The sequence below is a fragment of the Apaloderma vittatum genome, unplaced genomic scaffold (genome assembly GCF_000703405.1).
Source record: "Apaloderma vittatum isolate BGI_N311 unplaced genomic scaffold, ASM70340v1 scaffold2339, whole genome shotgun sequence".
NCBI lineage: Eukaryota > Metazoa > Chordata > Aves > Trogoniformes > Trogonidae > Apaloderma > Apaloderma vittatum.
In genome coordinates this window covers 32497-58680 of record NW_009735597.1, presented here as the reverse complement: position 1 = coordinate 58680, position 26184 = coordinate 32497, and the positions used below count along the sequence as shown (strand labels likewise).

At 40.8% G+C, this 26184-nt stretch overlaps 1 protein-coding gene across 1 annotated transcript; it reads left to right on the top strand.

The window, feature by feature from the left end:
- The first annotated feature begins 30 nt into the window (after positions 1-30).
- MARCH3 (membrane-associated ring finger (C3HC4) 3, E3 ubiquitin protein ligase) lies at positions 31-19694 on the top strand. The gene is made up of 6 exons (XM_009876624.1): positions 31-94; positions 326-359; positions 886-895; positions 1805-2071; positions 15172-15381; positions 19536-19694. The coding sequence occupies exons 1-6, from the start codon at positions 31-33 to the stop codon at positions 19692-19694; spliced, it is 744 nt and encodes a 247-aa protein (XP_009874926.1).
- Positions 19695-26184: the final 6490 nt, after the last annotated feature.

Sequence of the window (26184 nt, the reverse complement as noted above, 5' to 3'; positions counted from 1 at the left end):
CTGAAAGTCCCACGGGTGCTTGCAGGGAAAATGGGGGGACCCGGGAGGGTGTGTGGGGAGGTGTGCTTCGTGGAGGTTTTACCGCGGTGCACTTGTAATTAAACCCTCGTCCTAACTTTACAATGATTATGGTACGTAGGTAGTTAAGCTTTCACCGCTTGGTGAAGAAGGGGGAAGCAAGCTGTCTAGGGATGCTGTTGCTCGAGTGCTTTGCCCTGATACACAGCGGGAGGCTTTGGCGGACGCTGGCTGAGCATGGGATGCTGTGTTTAGCCCGGTGCTGCTGCCAGCACTCCTGCAGCACGCTTCCCTCACACTTCACCAGCCAGCGCACCGAGCGGCCGGACGATCTCTTTCTAGCAGAGCTGGACATGCAGGTGTTGCTGCTTCAGCCATCATCAAAGTGACTGAGAGTGGCTATTTCTGCTGTCAGTTTAGACTGGTAGATTAATGGTGAAATAGATGTCTTTTGAAACACAGGACTACTTCAGGCTGGCTTTGTTTTCATTAGAAGCAGGAAAGGGGATGTTTAATTGTTTGGCCATATCCAGAGTTAATACGTGGGTACTTAATTTTGATTAAGTTCCACTTCACTGGTGTGAAGCTGGAAAGACCGCACGGGTCTTGAAGTAGCCCCGGATTTTCACAGAACAGCGAACATAATCCAATCCGCTGAGCTCATGTGAAGAGTGAAATTATTAACTGCTGCTGCATGTGTGATGTGACAGCCTGAAAGCGCCTTTTCCCCTTTAATCCTAGCAACTTTTTAAAACACTGTGCATTTTGCCCAGCTCAGGTGTGAGTGCAGAGCATCGAGAGCAACTTCATACTGTTTTACCTGGCAGATCGAAAGGAACTGGCTGTCTTCTTTATACTTCCCTGCAGTTACACTTGGGTGAGGTCTAGCTGGGGCAGCCTGCGAAGAGCCAGATGAGGGAAGGGCTGTGTGCCATTGTACACTACCCACTAATGAAGTTCTGCCAGCAACAGTGGCAAAACCTGCTTTTCTGAGATCACCTGAGGTTGTGTATATGGTGGGGGCAGTTTTTGATTCTGAGATCTCAGCCAAAAGATCGATTTTCTTCACCTTGTCAATCAGGGTGGCTGAGATGAAGGGGATCCATGGGTCAGCATTGTACTCACAGCCTGCTCTGGCTTTCCTTCTGCTGTGCTAAGCCCGAGAACCCCAGGAAATCACTGACTGCCATTGACTGCCTTCCCCTTTCCCAAAAGATTCCTTTGTAACACAGAAGAATCTGCTTGTGGGTGTTTACTGCAGGAGAGGGAAATGCTTCCCAGGGACAGGAGCTTCCTGCCTGCACATGTCTACCTGAATTTGTGGCTCTGCCTTTAGATGGCTACAGGGCAAGGTGTTGTTGTTGCAGGACCAGTAGTCAATCCCTGAAAACAGCTTTCTGTATAGGTCAGGAGATCATCAGTAGTGTAAGAGATGCTACCCTGTAGGTCAGGAGTGCTGGCACGGACCATCACTAGCATAAGAGGTGCCCAGCTAAGGCAGGCTTACGACTTCCCTGGTATGTTTAGAGATTTCTTGAAGTGCCTACTCCACCATTCTGTGGAGTGAAGTGAGAAATACAAGGGTGCAGAGCCTTTGGCCATCTTTCTCTCACCCACCACGCTGATATGTTTTTCAGTATCCACTGTTTTCCCCTCACAGAACAGATACTTTAAGCAAGAACACCAAAGTGCCTGCAGCCATGAGCCCAGCTGTTTGGTGTACTAACTACAGAGCAAAGTCTGCAAGCTGCAAGTGTTCCCCATGCGGTTAATCCTTGATGTACAGAGAGGAAGAGAGACGAGATCACAGCCTTGTGTACTGACCAGCAATTTTCTCTCCTCCAGCAGCCCCTTCAACGACCGGCCAATTTGTAGGATCTGCCATGAAGGCAGCAGTCAGGAAGACCTGCTCTCCCCCTGCGAATGTACAGGGACCCTGGGGACTATTCACCGCAGTTGCCTGGAGCACTGGTTGTCGTCTTCAAACACCAGCTTCTGTGAACTCTGCCACTTCAGGTTTGCAGTGGAGCGCAAACCCAGGCCGTTGCTGGAGGTCAGTGCATGGGGCATGTCCCCAAAAGTGTAGCTTTAGTGAGCAAATCACGTTGTTTTTATACAGGCACAGCAAAGCCCTTGCAGCTCCACTGGAGCCAAAGCAAACTGAGTTTTGGAAGCTTTAAGATGAGGGCAGGAGCTCAGGGAAAGGGCAGGAATAACAAAACCCTTATTTTGAACCATATCAAAACAAGCAAGAAGAATAGGATTGATGGGTTTGCTTCACTGTATGCATGAGAGAAGGTTTGGGGAACAGTGTGCAGTGAATTCCTAGTATACCAGCCAGCTTGGTAGAGAATGGAGGAGAGGTAAATAACAGTTTCTAAAGAGTGCAAGACAAGCATTAGTATTCAGCATATTAAATATAGGTCAGGAATATTTTTTTTTGTGCTTTTCAGAGAGAGGTAACAAACCAAGGAGCCTTAGAAACCTAGTTTCCATGTCAAGCCCACAAGAAGGAATTGTTCTTGCTCAGTGTCTGGCATGTTTGTGGATGACCTTTTGGCCTCCTCTTCCCTGTGTACCAGACTCAACAGTGAATCGGACAATTGTTTCTCCCTTATAAGTTAAAACTCAGTTATTGCCAGCTATAGATGCTTTAGTGGCTGCATGAGATTTGCCAGGTGTTGTTTGGTATTTTTTGCCCTCAGGAAAAGAAAAAAAAAAGAAAAAAGCCAAGATCACATTCTTTTTTATTTTTTCCATTCCCTCTTTTGATTGGGAAAAAAACCCCCCACATATTAAAAATATGGTTTGTGTTGTAATTAAAAGTGAATTACAAATACTAACATCTTACAAAAGTAATAAGAAACATCTTACTGTACCAGTTGGTGACACAGGTGCTTACATGCTAAGGTTGGGTCTAGGACATGTCCTTCCTGTGCATCTTCATTGTTTGTGTAAACTGTAGCAGAACTGGTTGAGGGAGATACAGTATTAAAAAGCAGGGGCATCTTGTTTTGCTTTTACTCACAAATGAGAGGATATAGGAAAAAAAACTAGACTGCTGGGAAGTGGGTCAGGGGCCTGTGAAGAGAGAGGGTGAGCAGTTCTCATTGAAGACGACCAAAATTGCTTTACGCTGGATTAAGTTAGGCATGCTCATTTTGTGTCTAAGCCTAAGGATATCTTCGTTCTTCCTTAGGATCAGCAAAAAAAGAGATACATGACACGGTATTTAGCACAAGACCTGTAGTCTTGTCAAGGCTTAACCATAGCAAGCCTGGGCCAGCTGTGTTCGATTGCCTCTGGCTTGTTGTTTGGAGATTCTAGTGGGACACCAGCCTCTCCTAAGGAAGCTGGTCCCAGTTTGAGAAACGCAGCTGCTGAGTGTTCTCAGGCTGTCAGTGACTGAGCATCAGAGTCTTTATGACTAGCAGCAGAGTCTTTCTGACTGAGCATTCTCCGGTGGAGATGGTAGCATCTTCTTTTGGCCAACTGCTCAGAGCCTGCACCAAGTGGTGTTTGGTTGCGGTTTTAGACAATGCCACTCTGAATTTCCTGTCTGAAAAGAGAGATGTGGGATTCCGAGGCAGTGCAAAGTAAACAGTTTGATATTTAGAGTCCAGCTTCTTCAAGCTGTTCCCCTGCAGCAGCTGTTCGTGAGGTCAGCTTTGCACAAATGGGACCTGACATTGTTCGGACCTAATGATGGCTAAAGAAGTTAAATCAAAGCTAACCCTGCCCAAGCTGCGTGAGTCTGTTTGCCTGATCATTCTCTGATGAAGTGAGGCTTTTTTGTTTTTGCAAAAGCAGTAGTAAGTAGTAAAACCAATAATAATGACAATAATGATAAAGCTGTCTTTTTTTTCTCAGCTGAGGACAAATGAGTACCAGGTGGAAAAACATTTCTGAAATATAGTATAAATTCTTAATTGATGTATTTCTCCTTACTTCTCAGCTACTGTCCCACAGTATTTTAGTGCAGCAATCAAAACCTACATGCAGTTACAGAAAAGATCATTAAAAAAGCGCAACTGATGTGTTTGGGGTGCAAAGTCAAAGTTCTTCTCATTTAGTAAGATAATTAGTTCTCCAAAGACTCCTCTGAACTGGATGATGGAAATGGTAAATGGTCCTTTCAGTGAACATGAACAATGAGTTTACAAATGCATTTTAGGAGGTCAAGAGGGACTATTGTACTCATCTGTAAAGCATGGTTTATAGAAGCTTATCCAGTAACTAAGCAGGCCCTTTCTCATGCAGAGAAACATCACATCCATTGGTCAGTGGCAGGTAGTATAAAAATGCCTGAAGAATCAATCATCATAGTCATCTTTCCTCCTAGAGATTTTCCATCAGGAAAAAGAAATGGTATTTATGTCTATTCAGAGACACATTAGTCACTTTCTTAAAGGGACTGAAAAAAAAAAGAAAAAAAAAAGAAGAGAACGTGGTATTAGGTTTTCTCCTCATCCCTTCACTGAATTGATCAGTGCCTCTTAGCGTCTTAGCCGTGGGTGTGAAGGAAATCTTGATGGAAACAAATTGAGATACTTCACTTGCTTTATCTAGAAATGTCATATCTGACTTCATTCTTTTTTGAGGCTGCAGCAGTAGCAGGCTTGAAATGAAGTGAGCAGTTAAGTGTCATGGCTGGTTCTTCAGCCATATTCCTTCCTCTCCCACATACATTATTATGGATGCAGTAGAGGATTTCTTGCTGTGCTTTATGATTAGATCTGAAGAGGCCAGTGAATCCACAGCATTTCTCCACCTGATCCTCCTCTTGCTAGTTTTCCATTAGTTCATTTTGAAAGCAAATGCTTCAAAAAAATGTGTTGCAAGATAGCTTTTTGCCTTCTTTTGAGCAGTTGGCCATGTTCACACTCAAACAGGAGATCTTTAGCTCAGATCCAAGGGACACACATACAAGTGTATCCTGCCTCCCACATGCATCATGCATAGGATGAAAAAATTCAGGGAGCTCACCTTTGCTTTCTCTCCTCAACTTATGTTATGTACAGCAGCCTGATTTTTCCTAAAATTCTTATGCAAGGAAAAGCAAAGTAAAAATAGCGTTATTTTTTGCCTCCGTTTTCTCTTTTATCCTTGTATCTTTGGTCAGCTGAGTTTCAAACTATGTGCTTCTCAACGGAGACAGTCCTTTATGTATGCCATAGGATATGTTTTTGTTGTCCAGGAGAGAAATATCTACCAAGAACTGTGCAATGTGCTGACTGTTCGAGGCCCAAAACCCAACCAGAGAGGTGGGAAGTGATAGCACAATCTATTGGGCACATCCATCCTCTCAACATTACGTCGGTGAAGCTTCAGACATTTTTGGTCCGCATCTATTTTTAACTCAGATTATTTTCCTCAGAAGAATTGTGTTTTCTGAACCATGAATAGGGCATGATGGTGGGGATTAACCCTCCCCTTTCAAGGAAAGAGAGTTATTCGTTGCTATCTACCGTTTATGTCTTTTGGCTCCTGCAATATTGGGTGGAGGAGCTCTATGACGTGTCCTGTGTCGAGTCAAAGAAGCAGACATCAGGGAGTGCACACATTTCCTTCCCCCACAGGTGTTTGTCAAAGGTTGGTCAGCCAAAAGGAGTTGTCTCCTTTAGAGTTCCTTGTCTCCATACTGTTGGCCTACATGTGTCAAGTGTGCCCTCCGTGATTTTACAGCTGTTGGTAAGAATTCGCTGCTGTTGAGCCTTCACAGCTTTTGCTAAATGAGTGGCTGATGCACTGCAGATAAGTGAGAACCCCGACTTATGGCCTGCCAGACTTTCAGGACTTACACTGCCTTGCTTCCGGAATGAGCTAGGCAGGAGCTATCGCACTCCTTCCAGATGACCCTGCTCTGGTTTGACTTCTGCTCAGAGGCTGAGCCGGTGCTCCTTCAGCTCCTTTGCTGGGCCTGGGACGTGCTTATTTCTCAGTCACTCATGAACATGTTCATGACAGCTGCACTGGAGAGAACGTGATATATGGTAAAGGAGCAAGGGATGGATTGTTCTAGAAAAATATATTCTTTTTCATGCTGAAGATCACCGAGTCCTGTTTATCTCTCTTCTGGAGGGCACTTGGCAAGCTCTGGCACAGAAATTTGAAACCACCAGTCTCAATCAGACAAAATCTATGGGAGCATAAGCTTTCTGTAGCATCTTTGGAGCTGTCATTTGGAGACATATTTTTGCTAGACAACATGTTGCTACTGAGGCACTTGGCAGGCATCAGCAGAGCAAGTTTAGTCATTTCACTTGATTTCAGAGCTCCTCCTTCAGATAAGGGGATTGTTCTGAGACACCTGTAGCCCTGCAGTAGCTCAGAGGAACTGTCTGCCAGTCATCCAAAGGACCTTGTCCATTTACATGTTATCAGTACATGTTCCTCTCAGTCCCAGGCCTTATGACACTCCAATCTTCAAGAAGTACAGGTCTCAACCCACCTCTTTTAGCACATGCTAGATGCATAGCACCCCTGTACAGACTGCTGGAAATTAGAGATGTGTGGGATGTGTGGTTTGGAACATGGATGTCTTGTTGTGAATGCACCTAGGAATGCTGCGTCTCAAAGCAAAACAAGCGGCTGCTGCTGAGTAGCCCCGCTTCTCTCTCCCATGACTTGGTCACCCTGCTGCCACTGAGAGCCTGGTTACATCTGACACAGAGAACCCAGCCTGAAGCAGCAGAAACTCTATAAACCCCGCAGGAAGGAAGAGTCTGTACTATGGTGGTTGATACATGTAGACCTGATGTTCCTTTTGGCAAATCTGGAAGGATCTCAAAACCAACACAGTGAAATCAAACTGCAGTTGCTACAGTGACTTTCATAGACCTAACGCTTTTATAGAAGTTGTTCTTTTCATGTTGCCAATCCACAGGAAGAAATCCACTCTAGAAATGTGTGACATTATTAATGTAGATTCTTTTGCTGTGTTTCAGCGTAAAGATGAAGCAAGCTTCATATGGGTGTTATATAGCATCTTCATTCCGATTTCCTTATTGTATATATGTTGCTTCTACTTGGCTTAGTACAGAAACACCCACAAAACAGGATGGGACAAATATATTTATATGCAGTAAAATGTTGTTAGAAAACTACCAGCTACCACATAAATATGGCATAAGAACATTTGTGACCATGTAAGTCAGTCTTGTATCGCTTGTAAGTTATTTACATGTTTTAAACCAATAAGCATTTGTAATCTGTTGGTTTGTGTTTTGCAAACGAATGAATGAACAGAAAGCACGTAACTAACAATATAAAACTTATAACCAAAACAGCATGACTAGGAGAAAAAATTAAGTCAGAATAATCATCATAATATTATGCAGAAATTAATTTCCATTTTTCCCAGTGTATTGTTGAAAAGAAATATAAATTTAAAAAACCCCTAAAACCTATATCTATTCATGAAGTAGTTGAGATGAGCTTACATTATAATTTAAAACATCCAGAAGCCTTTTGCTGAAGTATGAATTTACTTTTTGTGCAGGATTTTGAGTCATGCTGGTTTTATCTATTGGGATTCCTTTTACTTATTTTTCCTCTCCACTGCTCGGTGGAGCAAGTCATTGGCATTAATTTACTGTAATGGCAAGACACCAGACTTGCTGCACATGGTTTGTAGAAGAATCGCTCTTAAAGCCAGAAGGAAAATGGTGTCTCAGTGTAATCACCAACAAGCAAAACTTTCACGAATCTTAAGTTTGGAGGAACTGCAGCTGTCTGTACAGCACATTGGAGCTGGGAGCGGATAACTTAAGTGCCCAAAAAGGGCAAAATAAGAAGGGCATGGTGATGAAGATGCTTTTGTACCTAGTTGTCCTCAGCTGCAAAAATGCTCTCCCTAAGACCCAAGTCACAGAGAGAGCATTTGAATCAGCTATGTCGATTTGCAGGAGAAGTATATCTGAATTAAAGTATTACAGAAAAAAATATAAAACTCCCAAACACATATAGTTTTATAAACACAATCTCTTCAAGACATACTTTTTACACCTAGAATACCATACTCTGTTCATTCCTAATGGGGAAAAATCCAGAGACCAAAACAAGCTGTTCTCTGTCTTTTAAAAAGAAATTAAATAGTTGTTTTATGTTACATCTGTTACTACTCTTTCCTAAATTTAAAGGATTAGTGATCAAGGTTACAAAATGTTGAGGAAAGTTCCCAGGATAAAGTAGCTGAAAAATCAGAGAGTAAATAGCTGCTTTGGAAAAAGCCAAATGGTATTCTTTAAGGACTAGCAAGATGAAGATGTAAGTTGACTAGCACATCAAAGATGCTGTGGATTTTCAAAGCTACAGCTGTCTTTGTTTTAGATAACAGTATTGGTGACTTTTCTTTGGATTTTGTAATACAGTTCTAAACTGCCTGATTATCATCTCTGTCCTCTGCTGGTAACATTTCCAACCACCAATAGGAGCCAAAGTTTGCTTTTTCTAGGGAAGAAAAAAAGATTAACATTTTATTGCATCTGAATTTTTGGAGAGCTATCCAGCGTTTTTTATATATTATGTCTTTAGTTTATGTATATTTGAACTTGTAGATCACAACATTTGTTTGTGTTGCAGAACGTGTTTCCAATAGCAAATCTACTTTGCTTTTGATTTAAAATGCAAAACATGATTTTTGTTTATTGATTTTCTTGAATGCATACGTTTGTCCACCTAATTGGGATTACATTCATCCAAAATAGAGTGGGAGTTGTGAAAAACACACAGATAGAAAGGAAATACCGCTTCTCCCAGAGTTCCACAAAAGCTTTGTTCTCGATGCATTTTGAAGTCTTTGACCTGATACAAGCATCACCTGAAATACAAACCACAAGTGGATAGTAGGAAATGAGAATGGCAGTAAGCCGTACTAGTGTTGAAGAATATTATATTGTTTAATTGGATCTACAATATTTTTTATAGACTTTTATAATGCAACTTAGTAAACTCTGTTGTTTTCTTTCACTATCAGAAAATTACTAATCCAGTTTTTAGACATTAGAGTTGTATAATCCAGAAACTGAACGTACCAGCCATTGTGTCATTGCTACTTGGTGAAGCAATGTACATAAAATTTGTGTTTTTCAGATGGAAAATTTGCAAACATTTAAGTACTGCCTAGGCATGGTTCCTATCTATACTGTGGTTTATTCTTTTTATTAAAAAAGTAAATAAATAAGCTGTATCATACACCACCTTTGCAATGAACTGTGTTCTTTCCACTTCAAAAAAATATGCAAATGAAACACATTTGCTATTTCAAAAAGTAGCTTTGGCTCACTCAGACATCCATAATTAAAACATTCCCTGGAATCTGAGTTAAAATAAGGGTTAAGCTTAGAAAGGAGCTGACTCAGTTACAAAGAGGCCGTAACATCAGCATAGTGAAGTTACAACCATTTAGTTTCTAGCTGTCAAACAGACAGGCCTCTGTCTCAGGGACCAAAGGAGCATCTCTGTGAGCTGTCACCACGGCCTTCCTAAAAGCCCCCACTGAAGACAATAACACAGTGCCAGTAACTGAATGTTTAATCTAAGCAGGAAACCCCCAAACTGAAATGTAATTTTTTTTTAATGAAAATAACTGTCAAATGATTGTTTTCCTTGGCAAAACATTAGCCTAGAAAAGTCTAGAGTCACCCAAAATGTCTCACTGCACTGAAAACAAATGTATATACATTGTGGTCTGGGAGACTTCATTTTGAGTTACATGTGGTTAAGTTTAGTTTCGAAACATTTCATTGAAAAAGGTTAAAACAAACCTATATTTGAACAAAACCGTTCAGATTGTTTTTTGAGGTTTTTTTTTGGCCAATAAATGTTCCTCCTGATCTTTAAAAATGTCCTTCACTCAAGAGAAATACTCTACAAAAACAAGCAATATCAGACTTTCTTTGCTTAAAGCTCAAGGAAAAATGCTCCCAGTGGTCACTGATGGCATGAAACCAGAAATGACAATAATTGCTAGCAGTTTTGCCTGTGTACAGACTTTCATCAAGATTCACTGCACAGCTATCAGCGTGAAAAGAATGAAATGAACTGACATGTTTGATGTGTAATAAGCTATTTTTAGTTCAAAGGGAAACGCATTTAGGGAAGACAATTCCTTCCTGTCTTCTTCCCCCAGCTTTATATGTGATAACAATTTAAATATCTTTACTAAAAAGCAACGCAATAGGTTTTCTTCATACTCTGTGGAATCTTCTGTGCTGCTGGTATAACTCCAGCATTGATTTATGTAAAATCAATTTTCCAAGGAAAATGCAGTGAACTAAAAAGGGCTTCCCAGTAGAAACAGGTTGTAGCCTTAGGATCTGAGCTGGAAAACACTGTGCACCTACCTTGCTTAGTATTTGTGAGTCATCTCTAATTGAAGTGAGACCTGTGGAGGTGAGCATTTCCAGGATTTCTCTTTTGGCAATGGTGAAGCATCTTAGAGTTGTGGAGATGTTTTACAACAGTTTTCTGCTGGCAGCTTGTCTTGGTTAGGTTAGATAAATTCCCAGTCTGAGCCTCTCCAGGTAAAATTCTGGAAGCCGGTAGTGGACCCATGAGCCAAAAGTCTCTCAGGCACTCTTGCAAATCCACATTAATTTCCTGAGCACTAGAGTTTGCATTCAGTTGAAGGAAGCTGTGGAGGCCCTCTGATAAAGGTCGAGAGCTCAGATAAATCTTCCTAGGGCAGATAATAATTAAATTCCACTCTGTTTTATGAAGTAACTGCAACAACTCTTTGCACGTGTATTACACGTGTCAGCATATGAGGTGAAGGAGCCTCGGGTGGGTGTTTCCTCACATCAAATGCAGTACACAAAAAAATACCTTTCAAAACATAAGTAAGTCCTTTCCCAAAACCTTAGTGGTTTTACCTGAAACCGCTGTTCTTGGGAGGCTGTTGCAGAGCTGGATTCTCTGAAGGCTGGGAATTTTTTTCTTATTTTTTCCCTAAATTTGTTTAGGGCCGACTGTTACCCGTTCATTCTTAAGCCAACATTGTCCATTAGCTTAAGCAGCACTTCTCCTTCACTGACTTCTCCCTTCAATTCTCCCTCCTTTAGGCCTCACCCAGGATGCATTTTGAGTGTGTGACTGCTGGGATAAACAAGTCAGGCTTCTGAAGCCCAGTCTTGTGCAAGGGGACTTCATTTTCTCTGCATTCTTTTTGTTTCCCAGCTGAAATCCGCTGTGTCCCAGCAGAGGAGGAGATGGCCAGCATGCCTCGGCAGAGCTTTTCTGACTGCCTGCAGGCTGAGGCACACATTCGCGGGGCAAAGGAGACGTGTGGCCGCAGGCATTGCCCTGCCCAGGCCGATGGCGGCAGCGGTACCACGCAGCCACAGCTGCGCAGCGTTCAGGGGGAGCCTTTTGCTTCTGAGCAGACCCCACTTGGTATGTGAGGGGCAAAGGTGCGCCCCCGCATTTCTTCGAGGGGCTGTGTTCTCACCCGGTGTGTGTTAGTCTGCCGGCACAGGGTTTCTTTCCTTGTGTCAGCCTGATACCAGGTTGTGCATCAGACGCCCGCGCATACCCACTCTTGGATTTGTGCTTGCTGCCATTGCTGAAGTCGATTTGAGTCTTGGTACTCTGGGTCTCCACCTGTCTTCCAGGAACAGGAATCACTACTTATTTTAAGACAGCACTTGATAAATCACATGGCGAGGCAGGCCAGCATTTTGCTTCAAACACAACACTTTTGACCTCTTTTTTTTTTTTCTAAAACGGAATGATGACAGTGAAAGTCTCACTTATTGGAGAAATAATTGAGCACAGTGGCACATGTTAGTAGAGTATATTTCAGAGTATCGTAGTGTGGATTTGACCGTGTATCTGGCCTTACATCTCGTCCTTTGCCAGCAGGGTAGTCTCTACTGTACTGCCACGCTAATTAATCAGCTCAGCACCTTGTTGGGATCATTGTGTGTGTTTCAGTTTCACAAAAGGGTTTGCTGACTTGGCTTTTTAGCTGTAATGTATCTTGCCAGTGCGCATTTCCAAAATGGAAGACTGAAACACAGGATCTAAACAGAAGTAGATTTAGAAACACGTGTGCACTACTTCAAGAGAAAAATAATTGCTATGACTGAAATCCCTACAGCCACTGAAATGACTTATTTGTTGCCTCTAACATCCACTTCAGAACTAGCTAAGGAAATTTCTCCAGCTTTTAAGGTTGGACTGTAGAACGGTGGGATTTTTATTTATTATTTAATGCTACTCTTGTCTGTCTCACCCTCATCTAATATTTGAATTGCTTGGGTTTGATTTTTTGTTCAGATGAGTCAGATAAGACATAAGGCGTGCAGGGAGCCATCAGACTGTGAAGCAATCTCACACCATTTTTGTCTGCTCAAGATTTCAACCAAGTTAGATGGCACAGCGTAGAGTGCTGTCTTAATTCAAGTGCATTGTGCTGTGTGTTGTGTCAAAGTCATAGGGCAGGGATGACAACATATGTCTGTTTCCTTGCATGTGTCTGTTCCTATTGTTCTTCCTTCTCACTCAGATCAATAAACACTATTTTCTTGCACTGCGTGGATGCCAAAAGGATCACAACAGACTGTGATTTGAGAGACAGTCACCACGTAGTGCTGAGATAAGGAGAGAGTGACATTTTAAGGTCTGACCTGGGAAAGCGGTGAACATCTGCAGTTCTCATTGAGATCAAGGAGAAGTGCAGATGATCAGCAGTTTTCTTGCTGGTCACCTTTAAGTGCTTTTCACAAAACCTTTTCACAGTCACCTTTAAAAGCAGAATCTCCACTGCCAGGTGCTTTCAGTTTCCCTCCTTTTCCTGGCGGTTTCACATTACAGTGATTCGTGGAAAATGAACAAGAGGAAGGAAGGCTGCAATCCTGTCTAGAAGCATCCAAATATAACCTGGAACTGTTATGCATGCACCCTTGAGAGTGTTTTTAAGTGGAATGAAAGCTCCAAGCAAAGTGGTGTGAGCCTTTCACACATGACATTATAGCATTCTCTGTAAAGTTACAGTAAAATAAAAAGTTGTTCAAATGTAAAATTATGCCTCCTTATTTTGCACAAGCTCTGCTGAATCAAGGTCTGCCTGCAGCCTCTTCCTGTGCTCTCCTCCATACTGATGGAGTGGGGAGTTGAGCAAGTGCCTGTGTGGGTGCTTAGCTGCTGGTTGGAGGTGAACACACCACACCTGATATTCTGGTGTTTTAAGTAAGCCCAAGCTTAAGCCACTTCCTCCCTCTTTATCTAGTATTTTCCCTTACAGCATCTAGCTTTTAGTAGTACATAGCAGTTAGGAATCACTACCCACTTTCTTAGGATTTTAAAAGTATTCAAGCAGAGTACAAGCCTACATCCTGCAAAAAATGTTTATGAACATATTTTTGTGTTCTCCTAAACTCTCTCCTAAACTCTCCTGAGTCATACATTAAAATGGTTACTAGGCTGCTGAGTTACTGTGTTGCAGTTAAACCTCACAAAAATCCCACGAAGTAGGTAACTCATTATTTCCCTGTGAGAGATGATGAGGCTAAGGCAAATTTGCCTACTGATTTGTGTCTTTCTGCTAGTGCCAGATTAGCGACTACCTGTTCCTGGTTGCACTCAGTGTCTTGACTATTGTTTTAGCCCATATGAAGATAGAGAGGTAAGTGCTGTATAGTTTTTTTTGAGGTGTGGGCAAAGCAGGGAAAGATGAAGCAGGTTCTGAAAGTAATGGAGAGGTAGGATACCTAGATGACAAATATTCATTAGCTTGGACAATGCTCCTAGCCTTGCCTTCTCTTGTCAAAAACTCTTGAGTCCAGCTGTTCCTCCAGGTCTTTGTTGTAGCACTGTAACAGGGAATTAAAAAACCAACAAGGTGGGTGGGAATAAAGAGCATTAACTAACTCATGAAGGGAGGAAGTTGTCCACCAACCTTTGTTTCTCAAGCTAAAGCGACAAGATGTCTACTGCCATGTATAATATGCAGGGAAGAAAGAGAGGGACAAACAGCTGAAGGGTGCATGAGCCATATCCATGTCTACTGGCAGTGGCTTTGGTTTCTTTCTGCTCTGCTGACAGATAATGCAATACCTCCCTGGAGGAGTGTGACTTCCCTTGCTCTCATCATGGTCTCCTCCACACGCAGAGCCAGTGTCTCAGCTGGGAATCAATAGGCTGCCCTGTGCCAGGCTCCAGCAGCTCTCTCCACTTCTACTGCCCACTCCCAGCTTTGACTCCTTTGCTTACATCGTGGATCTGCTGGGGCAGACACAGTCCCATGCGGTGCATGGTGTTTGCCCTTGGTGGCTAGGGTGATACGTACAACTCCCAGGCTGGTTGGGGTTCAGCACTGTGAATTATGCCAAAAGGAAAAAAAAAAAGAAAGAAAAAAACACCACCCCCAACAACAAAATGGATGATGCAGAGCACTCTTGACCAAATCCTATGACTTGCATTGGGAAAAAGTGCAGGGCTTGGTAGTCTTCCTGTTCAAATATTGACTTGAGTGGTGAGGAGTTTTTTTATTAAAAGGTCTTGGTGTACTGCTGTAGGCTGACTTCTTTCACCTCTGCTATCTAAAAGTGTGTTTACAGAAGCATGGGTGTATGGGCTTGATAGCTGTTTAATCAACCTTCCCTTCAGCAGTTGACTTCCAGGCACTCTGTTTCGCAGGATTAATATCATCTTAATAAAAGCAGTCTTGTGTGCATTCAACCTTGCTTGCATGCACATATCTGAAAGTAAGTTGAGAATGTCTCTGTCAATATTACAAGCAGAATGCAAAAAAAAAAGAAAAAAAGTAGCACACAAAGTATTAAAAAACATTTTTCGTGCTCTTGAGTTGCCAGGAGAACATGCTATTCTTTCTGCTTTAAGAAGGGGGATTCTCAAACATGTCAGCAGCTGGATGCCAGGGGCTGCACTATGCAGAACAAGTCCCCTTTAGCTTTTTCTGCAGCTGAATAAACCACACAGGAGATGTGCGTGGCTTGAGGTGCACATCAGCAGGCGATGAGGGGGAAGGAGTTCAGGTGGGAGCTCTCTAGGGACACCCAAAGCCACGTCCTATGTGTGGCCCATGTTCCCTCCTCAAAGGGCAGGTCTGCATTTTGCAAGTGGGCAGCTCATCTTGAGTAAAACATCCTCCTTTTGCTCACACCCACTTTGTTTGTGTTTTGCCTGCAGTGGCTGAGGAACCCTGGCCCCCAGCATGAGAAACGGACTCTGTTTGGAGACATGGTGTGCTTCTTGTTTATCACTCCACTGGCAACCATTTCTGGCTGGTTGTGTCTGCGAGGAGCAGTGGATCATCTGCACTTTAGTAGTAGGCTAGAAGCTGTTGGCCTCATTGCACTCACTGTTGCACTCTTCACTATTTACCTCTTTTGGACCCTAGTAAGTATTGGTTTTCTGTTCAATTTGGGGGAGTAATGGAAAGAATAAATCAGAAAAATAATTACAGAGAGTGCTGTAGAATGGGTGGACAATTGTACAAAGCATTACTTTCATTTATATTCTCTCTGTAAAAATATAGCTGGCTTTGCAGTGCGTGTTAAGCCACTGCCTTATTCCCATCCTGCACTCAGGTGTGCTGTCACTTGTCCTAAAAGTCAATTCTTTTCTGACAAGTTGTTAAGCTGAGATCAGTTCCTGGCCCAAGTGCACAGACAAACACTTCGTCTGGCAGAAATTAAGAGAACCTAGAGGACAGCTGAATGGCTGATCCCCTTCCTGCAGTTTTTGATCAGTGTAATTACTGAGGAAGTGGCACTTCAAGAACTGCATTAGTAGAGCTAGCCCACAGCAAGAAACCCCTCCGCTAATCCCAGTATAAGCTTGGGAAAAAAAGGAGGAGTGGAGAAACAAAAACCCTATGCTACCTAACAGCTAGCTCCAAGAAAGCTCTGAAAGGTAACATCTCATTTACTTCAGTGGTTACAGTGAAAAATCTGTTTCACCCATAGAGGCCTGCAGCACACAAAAGTAGGCAAGGCTCAGAGTTTTGCCTCAGCCTCCTGCAATTTCCCTTTCTGTGGTTTCTGCTTCCTTTTTGTGTGCAGCAGCAGCACTCCCCCTTGACAGGATGGTCATTTACACCAGCAGTGAGGCAATGCTTGTATTTCCTGCAGTAGTGTGAGTAGTCACATCTGTCAGGTATTCAAGCAAAGACTGTTCAAATTTCCTTTGTGTATGGCTGTCTTAGAAATCCAAATACTTTACTTTATATACATAATTCATAAGCACCAAGATGGCTGGAAATTGGAAAGGGTAGTCTGACAAAATAGTTGGACTTAATTACCCATGACACATGGACATATCTGATCTTGATCCTTAAGGAGCAAGCATCTCAACTGTAATCCCTAAACCCATCTATTGTATTTGCATTGTAAGTAGGAAACCTCCCTTCTATTCATTTTATAACTTTTACCCTTTCAAAAGCATACAGAGAAATGTGTTACTGGCAGTTGGAGAATATGGTGATAGTGAGCTGATGTAAATGCGTGCCCTGGTTGATTTAGTTGAAATACGTTGTCTTTACTGTCCAGTGAGTTGTGGAAGATATAATTCTACTCTGATCTATTATTCAGACTGGCAGGAGGTAGATGGACTAATGAAACTTAGTCAGGGAAGGGCGAGGCAGGAAGTCTTACAGGGCACAGTAACCCTCCTCTTCACCAAGTTAATTCAGTGTGCAGTGCAGAGCGAGAAGGACTCCCAGGCTCTCCTCACAGTACAGAACGTGCCCTCATTGCCCTCACAGTGTTAGTACTGGATGGGTTTTGAGGAAGTTTAAGTGTATCTGCAGATTAAAAGTCATGAGTGGCAATGTTTCATACACTTTCTCAGAGAGCAAAGTTGCAAAGTCAAGGTAGAGATATAAACCAACTACTTCACAAATGGCACAAAATCCCTGTGGAAGGTGTGCCTGCTCTCTATTCAGCAGTCATGTAGGAAAGCCCCAGCCTGCATTTGCTTTCTGAAGGCTCAAGTCACCCCTTGCCATGCAGGTAGGAATGGACCTGCACGCAGATGCGCTAGCCCCATCAAGTGCTTCAGCAGTACCTGCACTTTAATTTTCTGAAATAGGAGAATATTGTACTGCTTGCTTAGTTATGGCTGTGTGGGGAATATGTTGTGTGCTGTGGGGTAAATTACGCAAAACTTGTGATATAATGCTCCTTTAGGTCCTGGGAAAATTAAGAAGACTAAAACTTCATTTTACTTCCAATAAATCAGCATTTTCTCTGGAGGCAAAAGCTGGAATATAGATTATTTACACACTGCAGTTAACGTAGTGAGCAGAAAATGGGAGAGATGCTATTTTTAGCACCCAAGAAGCTATTTTATACCTTCCCCTCAAACAGCCATATTCTCTGTAAAATGCTGTTGCTTTTCCTCTATGCTTAATCACTATAACTGATGTACACACACACACAAAAAAAAGTCTGCTACTACTGAGAAGAAAGTCTCAGACACAACACAGAGACTACTATTTAAAGTAAATTCAGGGCCACACTTTCTTTTGCAGGCAGGTGGACTTGACTCTCATAAAATCAAGTAGCAGATTAGAGTACAACAGGATTTGGCTCTATAGCTTCCAGTATAACAAACCATACAACATAATTATAAACAAATGTTAGCCCAAATTTATTTAGTGTAAGTTAGAAAGACAGACAACCCCCTTGCTATCCTATTGAAGAGACAAACAAAGGAGTTTAGTGTGCGACGAACACTATATCTGGCCTTCGTTCAGCATATCAGGAGTCCTGCATCCAGTGTTAACAGCTTAAAGTGAGTAACTATGGCTCTGCTGGAATTCAGTGTATGACATCTTTCAGAAACTGTCTCCAGGCAAGAACCTATTGCAAACAAGCTGTCAAACTTAAGTAGGGTATCCTGTGAAAATGCCTTAAACAAACAAGTGGTTAAAGATGCAGCTGTTCCTCAAAGAATCTCTCATGTGACACTTCTTGAAAATTCAGCCTAAACTCTGGCTCACTCCTCTGAAGCAGTCACTGCATTTTGCACAGCCTTCATCTTTGCAGGGTCTTCATCTTTGCAGGAGGTTTGTGGTGGGTTTTTTTACCTTCCTCTCTCTGCTGATATTGCAGTGCCTTTTTTAAGGGCGATTTCTCATGTTCTTTCATATACAACATTCCACAGAAATGAAGTTGCAGACTGCTTTACCTTCAGGGAGAGCAGAAGAGAGTGAAAGGTGGGGAATCAATTAATCTGTTGGAAGAGCTATCTTTAGGGAAGTGTTTAGTGAACAAAAGCCCTATAGGTTTCCCTCGCTAACAGCAGACAGCTATATAAAGATCTAATAAAAAATCTAGAAAGTCTTTTCTTTTATCCCTGGTATGATTTTATAGAAACATAAATAATATATCTAGCTAAAACCCCACAACTTTTGCAGTAAGGAAAGGGTATTGAAGGAGATGTTCATAGGCTTTTTATTACTTGATTTCCCTCCAGTCTCACTGGCAGCTGGCCTGTCATTGCGGTAGGGGTAAGAACACGAAGCAGCAGAGCCAATTCTCTTCAAATACAGTCAGCAGCATCTTCCACTGGCCCGTGCAAATCATGCATGTTACATCCAGCCTTTATGGCACCCTCTGAACAGCACTGACCTGCAGAAGTGGCACAAGTGCATAAAAATTGGTGACAAGTGGCTGGCTGCACATGAAGACAAAACAACCACCAAGACAAGGTTCCTCCTCTGCTTACTGTGTGGGTCCCTCCTGTTCACAGCTAAAGGACACAGTAACTTTTCATGTTCACATTTCACCCAAAAGGTCCCAAGTCAGTTTACAGTTTTTGTGTTGTGTTGTGAGCTTTTTAAACTGCACATGTACACTCAGTATGCTTGGCTATCACTAAATAAACAACAAACCATTTAAGAAAAGAAAAGGCCAATATATGTTGTATATCTATATCAGTCAGACATTTCTCTTCCATTATTAGCAGTACCACACTACACTTGAAACTGGTTAGCTGATAACAACTAAAAAAAATTCCAAAGGCAGTCTAAATTGATGTACAGACATGTTGGCAGATGGCTCACACTCACCTTGTTGCATCTTTGCAATCCTGAGCTTGCTGCATTCAGCAATAAAGCGTTAAAAGTGGAACATGCAACCTTGTCAGTGTTTGCACACAGCTTATCTTCCCACAAGCCTTCACCATCAAGTCAATTACATTATTTGTCAGTTTAACAAGCTGTAGCATGATAGTACCCCAAATTCATTCTACTTGGCTGCCAAAAATTCTAGTTCTTGTGAAAGACAGAAGCAGGATGTCTGATTTTTCATGCTATTAAAAAGGGAATTGAGGGGTAGGCAACAGCAGAAGGCAGGGCACAGGCTGCTTCTCTTTTTTGCTGTGGCAACTTGAGGAACAAGCCACCTACGCATTAGGTCTCATCTTTATCCCACCCAATTAGGCTGCTTATCAGCTTTTGGTTCCACTTGGAGGCATTTCTCCCTAAACCGCATTCCTCGGAGGAACATGATGACTCTAAACACAGTATATCTTTCTTCTCTCCCCAGGTATCCTTTCGGTATCACTGTAGATTATACAATGAATGGCGTCGGACCAATCAGCGGGTGATACTCCTAATCCCAAAGTCTGCCAATGTCCCCTCCAACCAACAGTCCCTGCTAGGCCTGCAGTCTCTCAAAAGGAACTCGAAGGAGACAGTCGTTTGATTTTGGCGGTCCTGCACAGGAGACGTGCACTGAAAATAGCTTCCTCAAACTTGTTGGGGTCAGACACCGTCCAGAACCCAGGAGTGTGATATTCTGATTTACAAACTCTTTGCAGAAGAATGAATCACTGTTCGAATTCAAATCATGGATGCTGCAATCATATGATATTTGCTAAGCTGCCAAACTCATTTATTTAGCAGATACTGTATGGAATTCTACAAACTTGTGTTAATATTTGCATCATCACATGATGCAGACTTTTTTATCGTTTAAAATATTAAACTATGAGAAGTAATAATGCAGAACAGATTTGAAAAGTGCTTTGTTTTTTATAATTTCCTGTTCCTACAGTATTGTTTTGTTAGATAGCTGGACAGAAAACTAGGGTTTTCTTTCCTAAAGCACAGCAATGGCGTTCACCCAGTTGATTTTATTTGAAGGTCCTTTATACTAATACTTAGGATCATTAGAATTTGTCTGTAATGAGTTCTACAAACTGACATGTTACATAAATGCTTTAAAGTGTTTAGAAAGTTGTCTTCTCTGTTTCCTGCTTCCAGGGAAGTTTGAACAGGAAAATTCTTCAGTAATAAACTTAATATACTCAAAAGAATGAAATAACACATTGCAATAATCTTCCTAGTTAAAATCATTCTACTGTATAGGACTCACGAAGAAAATAATTGTACCTTTTCCACTCAGAAGGAAAAAATTAGGCACCATGTTCTGCACTAAAGTGCACATTCTGCTGGTATCAAATCAAATTTAGCCAATTTACTCTGTGTTTACACCAAACTGAATTTAATCCTAATTGCAAGACTTACTTTTGTAAGAAGTCTGCATGTGTAATGAATGAGATCATTAGACATGTTTTAAGAATCAAGAACTTGTCATGTAGAAAAACTAGCATTATTTTAAAACTGCAGAATTTTCAGCTTGACATTTAGATTTAGCAGAATTTCACTTGTAATCGGTAAACACTGATCTTTTATTGTAGCACTGAGATTCCATCTCTTTTTAAAAAAATGTATTACACAGTCTGCTACAGTGACCTACTACTGAATTTGGAGGGTAAAGAGTAGACTTTATTCCTAGGCAGTATTATGTATTTCCCCTTGGTTTTATGACCAGTTTATTCAGTAATTCTTCACTGTCAGAGGAGATACACAGTTGCATAGAGATACGTATTTTACTACACAAAATTTCATTAACGAGTCCTTTTATAATTAGAAATTGTTACGTAACCCCTTTGTATACATGATTTTTTTTTAAAAGTGTAGATGAAAATGGCACCACGTGCTTTGTTTTCCACACTGCAGAAACTGAAAATAAAAAGGAACACATAGCAAGACAACTAATAATTTATAATTCAGATAGTTTGAGGTATTATGTGTATTTGCCATTAAATAAGAGCTTATTTGATGTTCTGTGTGCTTTATGGAAGAAAAAGCTTAGCACAAAAAACCAAATCTGTTCACTTCTTTATTCTATCTTTGAACCAGTCTAGTTGTAGTCATGTTATTTAACAGTGCTTTTTGTAACTGTCAATTTCATGGGGATATAAGTATCAACTACCTGTATAAAGCAATAACAGCCTCATTCAGACTTAAAACTAGTATCACAGCAAGCCAGGATGTGTAAGAAAATCATGAACTTGCAGATCTATATTCATTAGTCTGACAATAAGGTCAGCAGTTGGTCATACATTTGGCAGTGAATACCTGCTTCTGTTTCAAAGAAAACTATACAAGGTTCCAAAGATACAGATCTCACAAACTCTTGTGATGGTCTAAAACCTGTAGTGCTTTCAATTTTTTTTTAACACTCTTCCCAAAGACAACTAATTGTCTGGATGGAAAAACTGAACATACATATAAGCAGAGAGCCCCAAGTTAAAAGAAAGCCTGTTAGCCAGGGGTGCAGAAATAAAGCAAGTCTAGCTGGGTCAGGACACTGTCAGACAGTGTTTTAATGCCTACACATTTGCTTAGAATTCGGTTACTGCTTTTGCTTCTTTGGAAGAAACCTCAGAAAGGTGGCCCACAAAAGAGGTCTCTTTGTTAAGCAAGTAGTATTCTTGGGTTTGTTTCATGACTTAGTAGTAAACTAACTTCATGAATTAAGTAGCAACTAGGAAAACAATTATTCAGATCAAGCTGCAAGGTATATGCAACCCAGATCAGCATAGTGGTTTGGCCAGCTCATATGTGTTATTTCAAATTTCATTTTTTGTTTAAAGGCAGCTTATTTAATCTGAAGAGGGCATACTGAAGCAGCTAGAGAAAAAGTATAGTCCAGTTTAGCAAATACATTACTACTCCACTTTCTCTGCTTGATGCACAAGTACAGCAAAACAGACTAGTATAGTCACTAGCAGTAATCTCCCATGGATTTTCTTGAGAAGAAATAATGCCAGAAAAGATCCAGTCACGAGGCCGCGGGTTCGATTCCCGCTCGGTCCCCATGTGTTGCCTGGTCTAGTCGAGAGGTGGCGTCCCTGCCCAAAACAGGGAGGTTGGACTAGATGATCTCTAAGGTCCCTTACAACCTAGGCCATTCTATGATTCTATGATTCTATGATTCTATGATTCTGCATTAAGCCCATGGAAGAAAGCATACTTCATCTTCTTCCTTATTTTTCCTGAAATACGGGAACAGCTAGGTAGGCAGTATTAGTTCTTATTGCTACTTCTGAACTAGAGACTGGCAGACAAAAGGCTCCTCCTGACAAGTATTACTTTTCTTCCACTAGTTGAGGGTGTTGCCACACCAAGTCCAAACTTCGATTAACAATTTTTAAACTAGATCATTACAGCAAATACTGTACAACAGCAGCACTACCCATTTTCGTATGAATAGATGTGAAAGACAAAATTAACTGCAGCAGCCGCTACAGCTAGCAAAGCGCCTGGCAGTACAATAGGATCTTTGTTATGCTATCCTTAAAGAGCTCCCAGTGAAGCAAAAATAGAAGTTAACTAATGAAATGATGGAGGGAGGTCTTTTTTTTTCTTTTCTTTTTTCTTTTTTCTTTTTTAAAATAATGTAACTCAGTTTCCTTCCCAGCAACATTTTGCTTTGCTTTTCATGCATCTGGCCTTGCCATTTACATGCCTTTTTCCTGTAAGAATTTATGTAGAAGGAGCAGTATTCAAACGAGTATTTTGAGCTGCAAGTGATAAAAGCAGCAAAGCCACCCAAAAAAAAACCCTTCTAAAAAGCTGCAGACACAATACAGTTTTGTTTCTTCCTTCCTTTCACAACCTGCTTGCTAATGATAGAGATTGCCATCCTAAGTGTATAAACCCACAAAGTCCACTGCAGTTCAGCATTAATGATCAGTGCAATGCAAAGTGAGGAGGTTTTACTACTACATAGTCTTTTCTCCACGATACCAGTCTATCACATTGTATAAAACAACAAGCAAGGCAAAATCAAAGGAAGATGAAGCAGTGGTATTTGCCAAAATGATGATGCTGAAAAGGTGAGAGACTCAACAGCTGGAAGATATGCAACGCCTCACTTCCTATTGTGGCAATGAGAATAAACCCGAAGAAGCAGCAGTAGAAACCACTTAAGGAGAACGGGGAAAAGCATATGCCATGGATAGAAGAAACTGATACAAAAGGATGCGATGGAAGATTTAGAAATATTGTAGCTTTCTGTTCAACTGGAAGTCACAGCATAAGTGAACTAAAGATACTTCAGGATTTTCGGTTTCTGTTTGTTGTTTTAGATTCTTTACTCAACTGTATAGTTCTACCAGACTAAGGCTTCAAAATGTCATTCACATTTTGTTTATTAAAACCAGCCTTGCATCAGTGTCACATTAGGAAGCCCCACAGAGCAATGTGACAAGTCAAGTAAGGGAAATCAGGGCCAATACATGCTACTGGCCTTCAATGTCATGGATACTATCAGAAACAGATATGAAAAGCTACTGGGAGAAATATTTATGCACTAAGAGAGCTAAAAAAGCTCCCCCTTTCAAATGCTGGTAAGTTTTTAAAAAAACCTGTTAATAATTAAGATCTTGATCTGTTACTGTTTGTGAGACCAAGCTCCATTTAACACACAGCTACTTAATTAAAAAAGTGTTTTCCCTGGAAGCAGGATTGAGTATTGCCTCTTTTATGCCAAATACTGGTTCAGGATATTCAAAAGTATCTTTAAAAAACATTAGACAATGCAAAATAAGCAGAAGGCCCTAACTTTATAAATACCTAGCAGGCCGATAAAACAAGCAAGCCTACTCTGTGGGTGTATAGTATGCCATGTAACTGATGATGACACTACACTGCATATTAATTCATTGCCAGTATTCCACGTTTCAAATTTAGTTTCCACATAAGAAAGCTTTTTCAGACATCAAGAGTTACATCTCACAACTGCAGCCAGGTTTGTTAGTACTTGTGATTTCTTTCAGTTCTTAAACTTTTTACTGACAGCCTCTTAGACCTCACTGTGGCAATGCTACAAAACATTTTTACTTCTATTTGGTGTTAAAAGATTATAGAACTGATTATGATTTTTCTTCAGCTCTCATAAGTGTAAAAAATACCTTTCCAATAAAACTTGTTAAAATACATAATCAATGTTGACATTCTATCTACAACAATCCATTGCAAACAATAAAAACACACCACCTTCAGAAGCGAAATGCTTCAACTGCAGAAAAAATCAACCTTAGTTTTCATTCACAAAATCACCTGGATTGGAAAAGACCTGTAAGATCATGAAGTCCAGTCATGAACATAACACTGATTAAACCATATCCATAAGCATTATGTCTACCCAACTGTTAAATACCTCTGGGGATAGGAACTTTGCAGAGAAGGTCAGACTTGCTTGTTGATACTCTTTTCTGTTTTATAAAATGCAACAGTTAAACTAGCTATGAAAATTCGCATACAAGAGTTAATTGATAACTGTAGGAAAATCCTGTCAAACAATCAGCTTAAGCTGAAATGTGCCTTTGCTGATGCCACCAGATGTAACATTTCTTTCTTCAGGGTTAATCGTAGAGAGAACAAATCCTGTCTGTATGGAAACCTGTAAAAGCAAACCAGAGGAAAGCAAAGGGCTCAGAGTCGTAAGTGCGCACTGAGTAAATCATGAGAAAAAAAAGCGCTAACTTTTGCCATAATCCTATGATGGACCTAGCTGAATATTATTAATAATTAAATGTCCCAGTGTTTCCTTGAGGTTAACCACTATATACTAGGAAAAGCTAAATAAGCATTCAGGTCCACCACACTTAGCCTCCATTCACATGCAAAAAGTCACCAGTTAGTACTGGTTGTCCTTTTTAGGACAGGAGCTTTAGAAGCTTTTATTCCCCATCAACTTACTTTCTTTGCCTGGAGAAAAATACTTCTTACTCAATTACTCTGTAGTCGTATCTGCGGAAGCAAGTATTTTTTTTTCCACTATAAGTATCTATACTGCTTACAGTGCAGTATGAATGTAAAAGGCAGCATCGCAGATCTTGAGTTTTTCCATAAAACACCCTTTTCACTCCAGAAATGCTCAAATTAGTACAAAAGTGACACACTGATAAGACAGTTAAACTTCTCCGTGAAAATGTAAGATGAGCGTTTAAAAATGCTTCTTTTACAGAAGCAGACAAATGAGTAATTTTCATCTATTGAACAGAAAAGGCATTCATATCATTTATATATTCATTTCTCTTCCTATATTTTGCTGTCTGCTTGGACAATTATAATGTAGATAAATGCAGCAGCAATAAAGAAGTCAGAGGCATATGTACACCAAGGCTACAGTTGTTTATACTAGGGTTTATTAATGGACTTGTCCACTGTAAACAGAGAATGCAATTTACAGGTTTGCTGTTTTTGCTGTGAACAGACCCCCAAAATCAAGCTCCTATAGAAGCAGGACCAGCTGACAGGAATGCATACCTTGCTTCAAGAGTGTTCATCATATAATGCTTGTGCTGTTCAAGTCAAATCACTTGTTTTACATGGTTTTCACATGAATCAATGTATTTGAGCAGATAAGTTTCTGGTAAACTTTTTTTCTAGTTGCAAGCAGTAAGTTAATAACGAGTTTACAATAACGAGTTTACACCTGCCAGGATGATACAGTAGACAAGAGGTACAAGTAGTATCAGATATTGATAACCAAAATCTATTGCCAACACTAGAAAGGACTGAAAATACCTAAAACCAATCTTTACATATTACTGTAACGCTACTATAAAATAATAAAATAGTAACTACTATAAAGTAGTAATAAAACGATCTAAAAAAAATTTAATCACAAGTTGCACATATCTAGAGAGCTAACTAGGATATTGCTTGCTTCTATGGTTCATTACCTGACTAACAACTTCCGAACAATAAGTACACATGATGTACCATGGCATATAGAAAATTACCATTTTTTTAGTGGTGAGATGCCTTTGACAAACCCATCAGTGTGCCTTCTTTCACCCAGGCTGGTGTAGATTAATATGACAGTAACCACA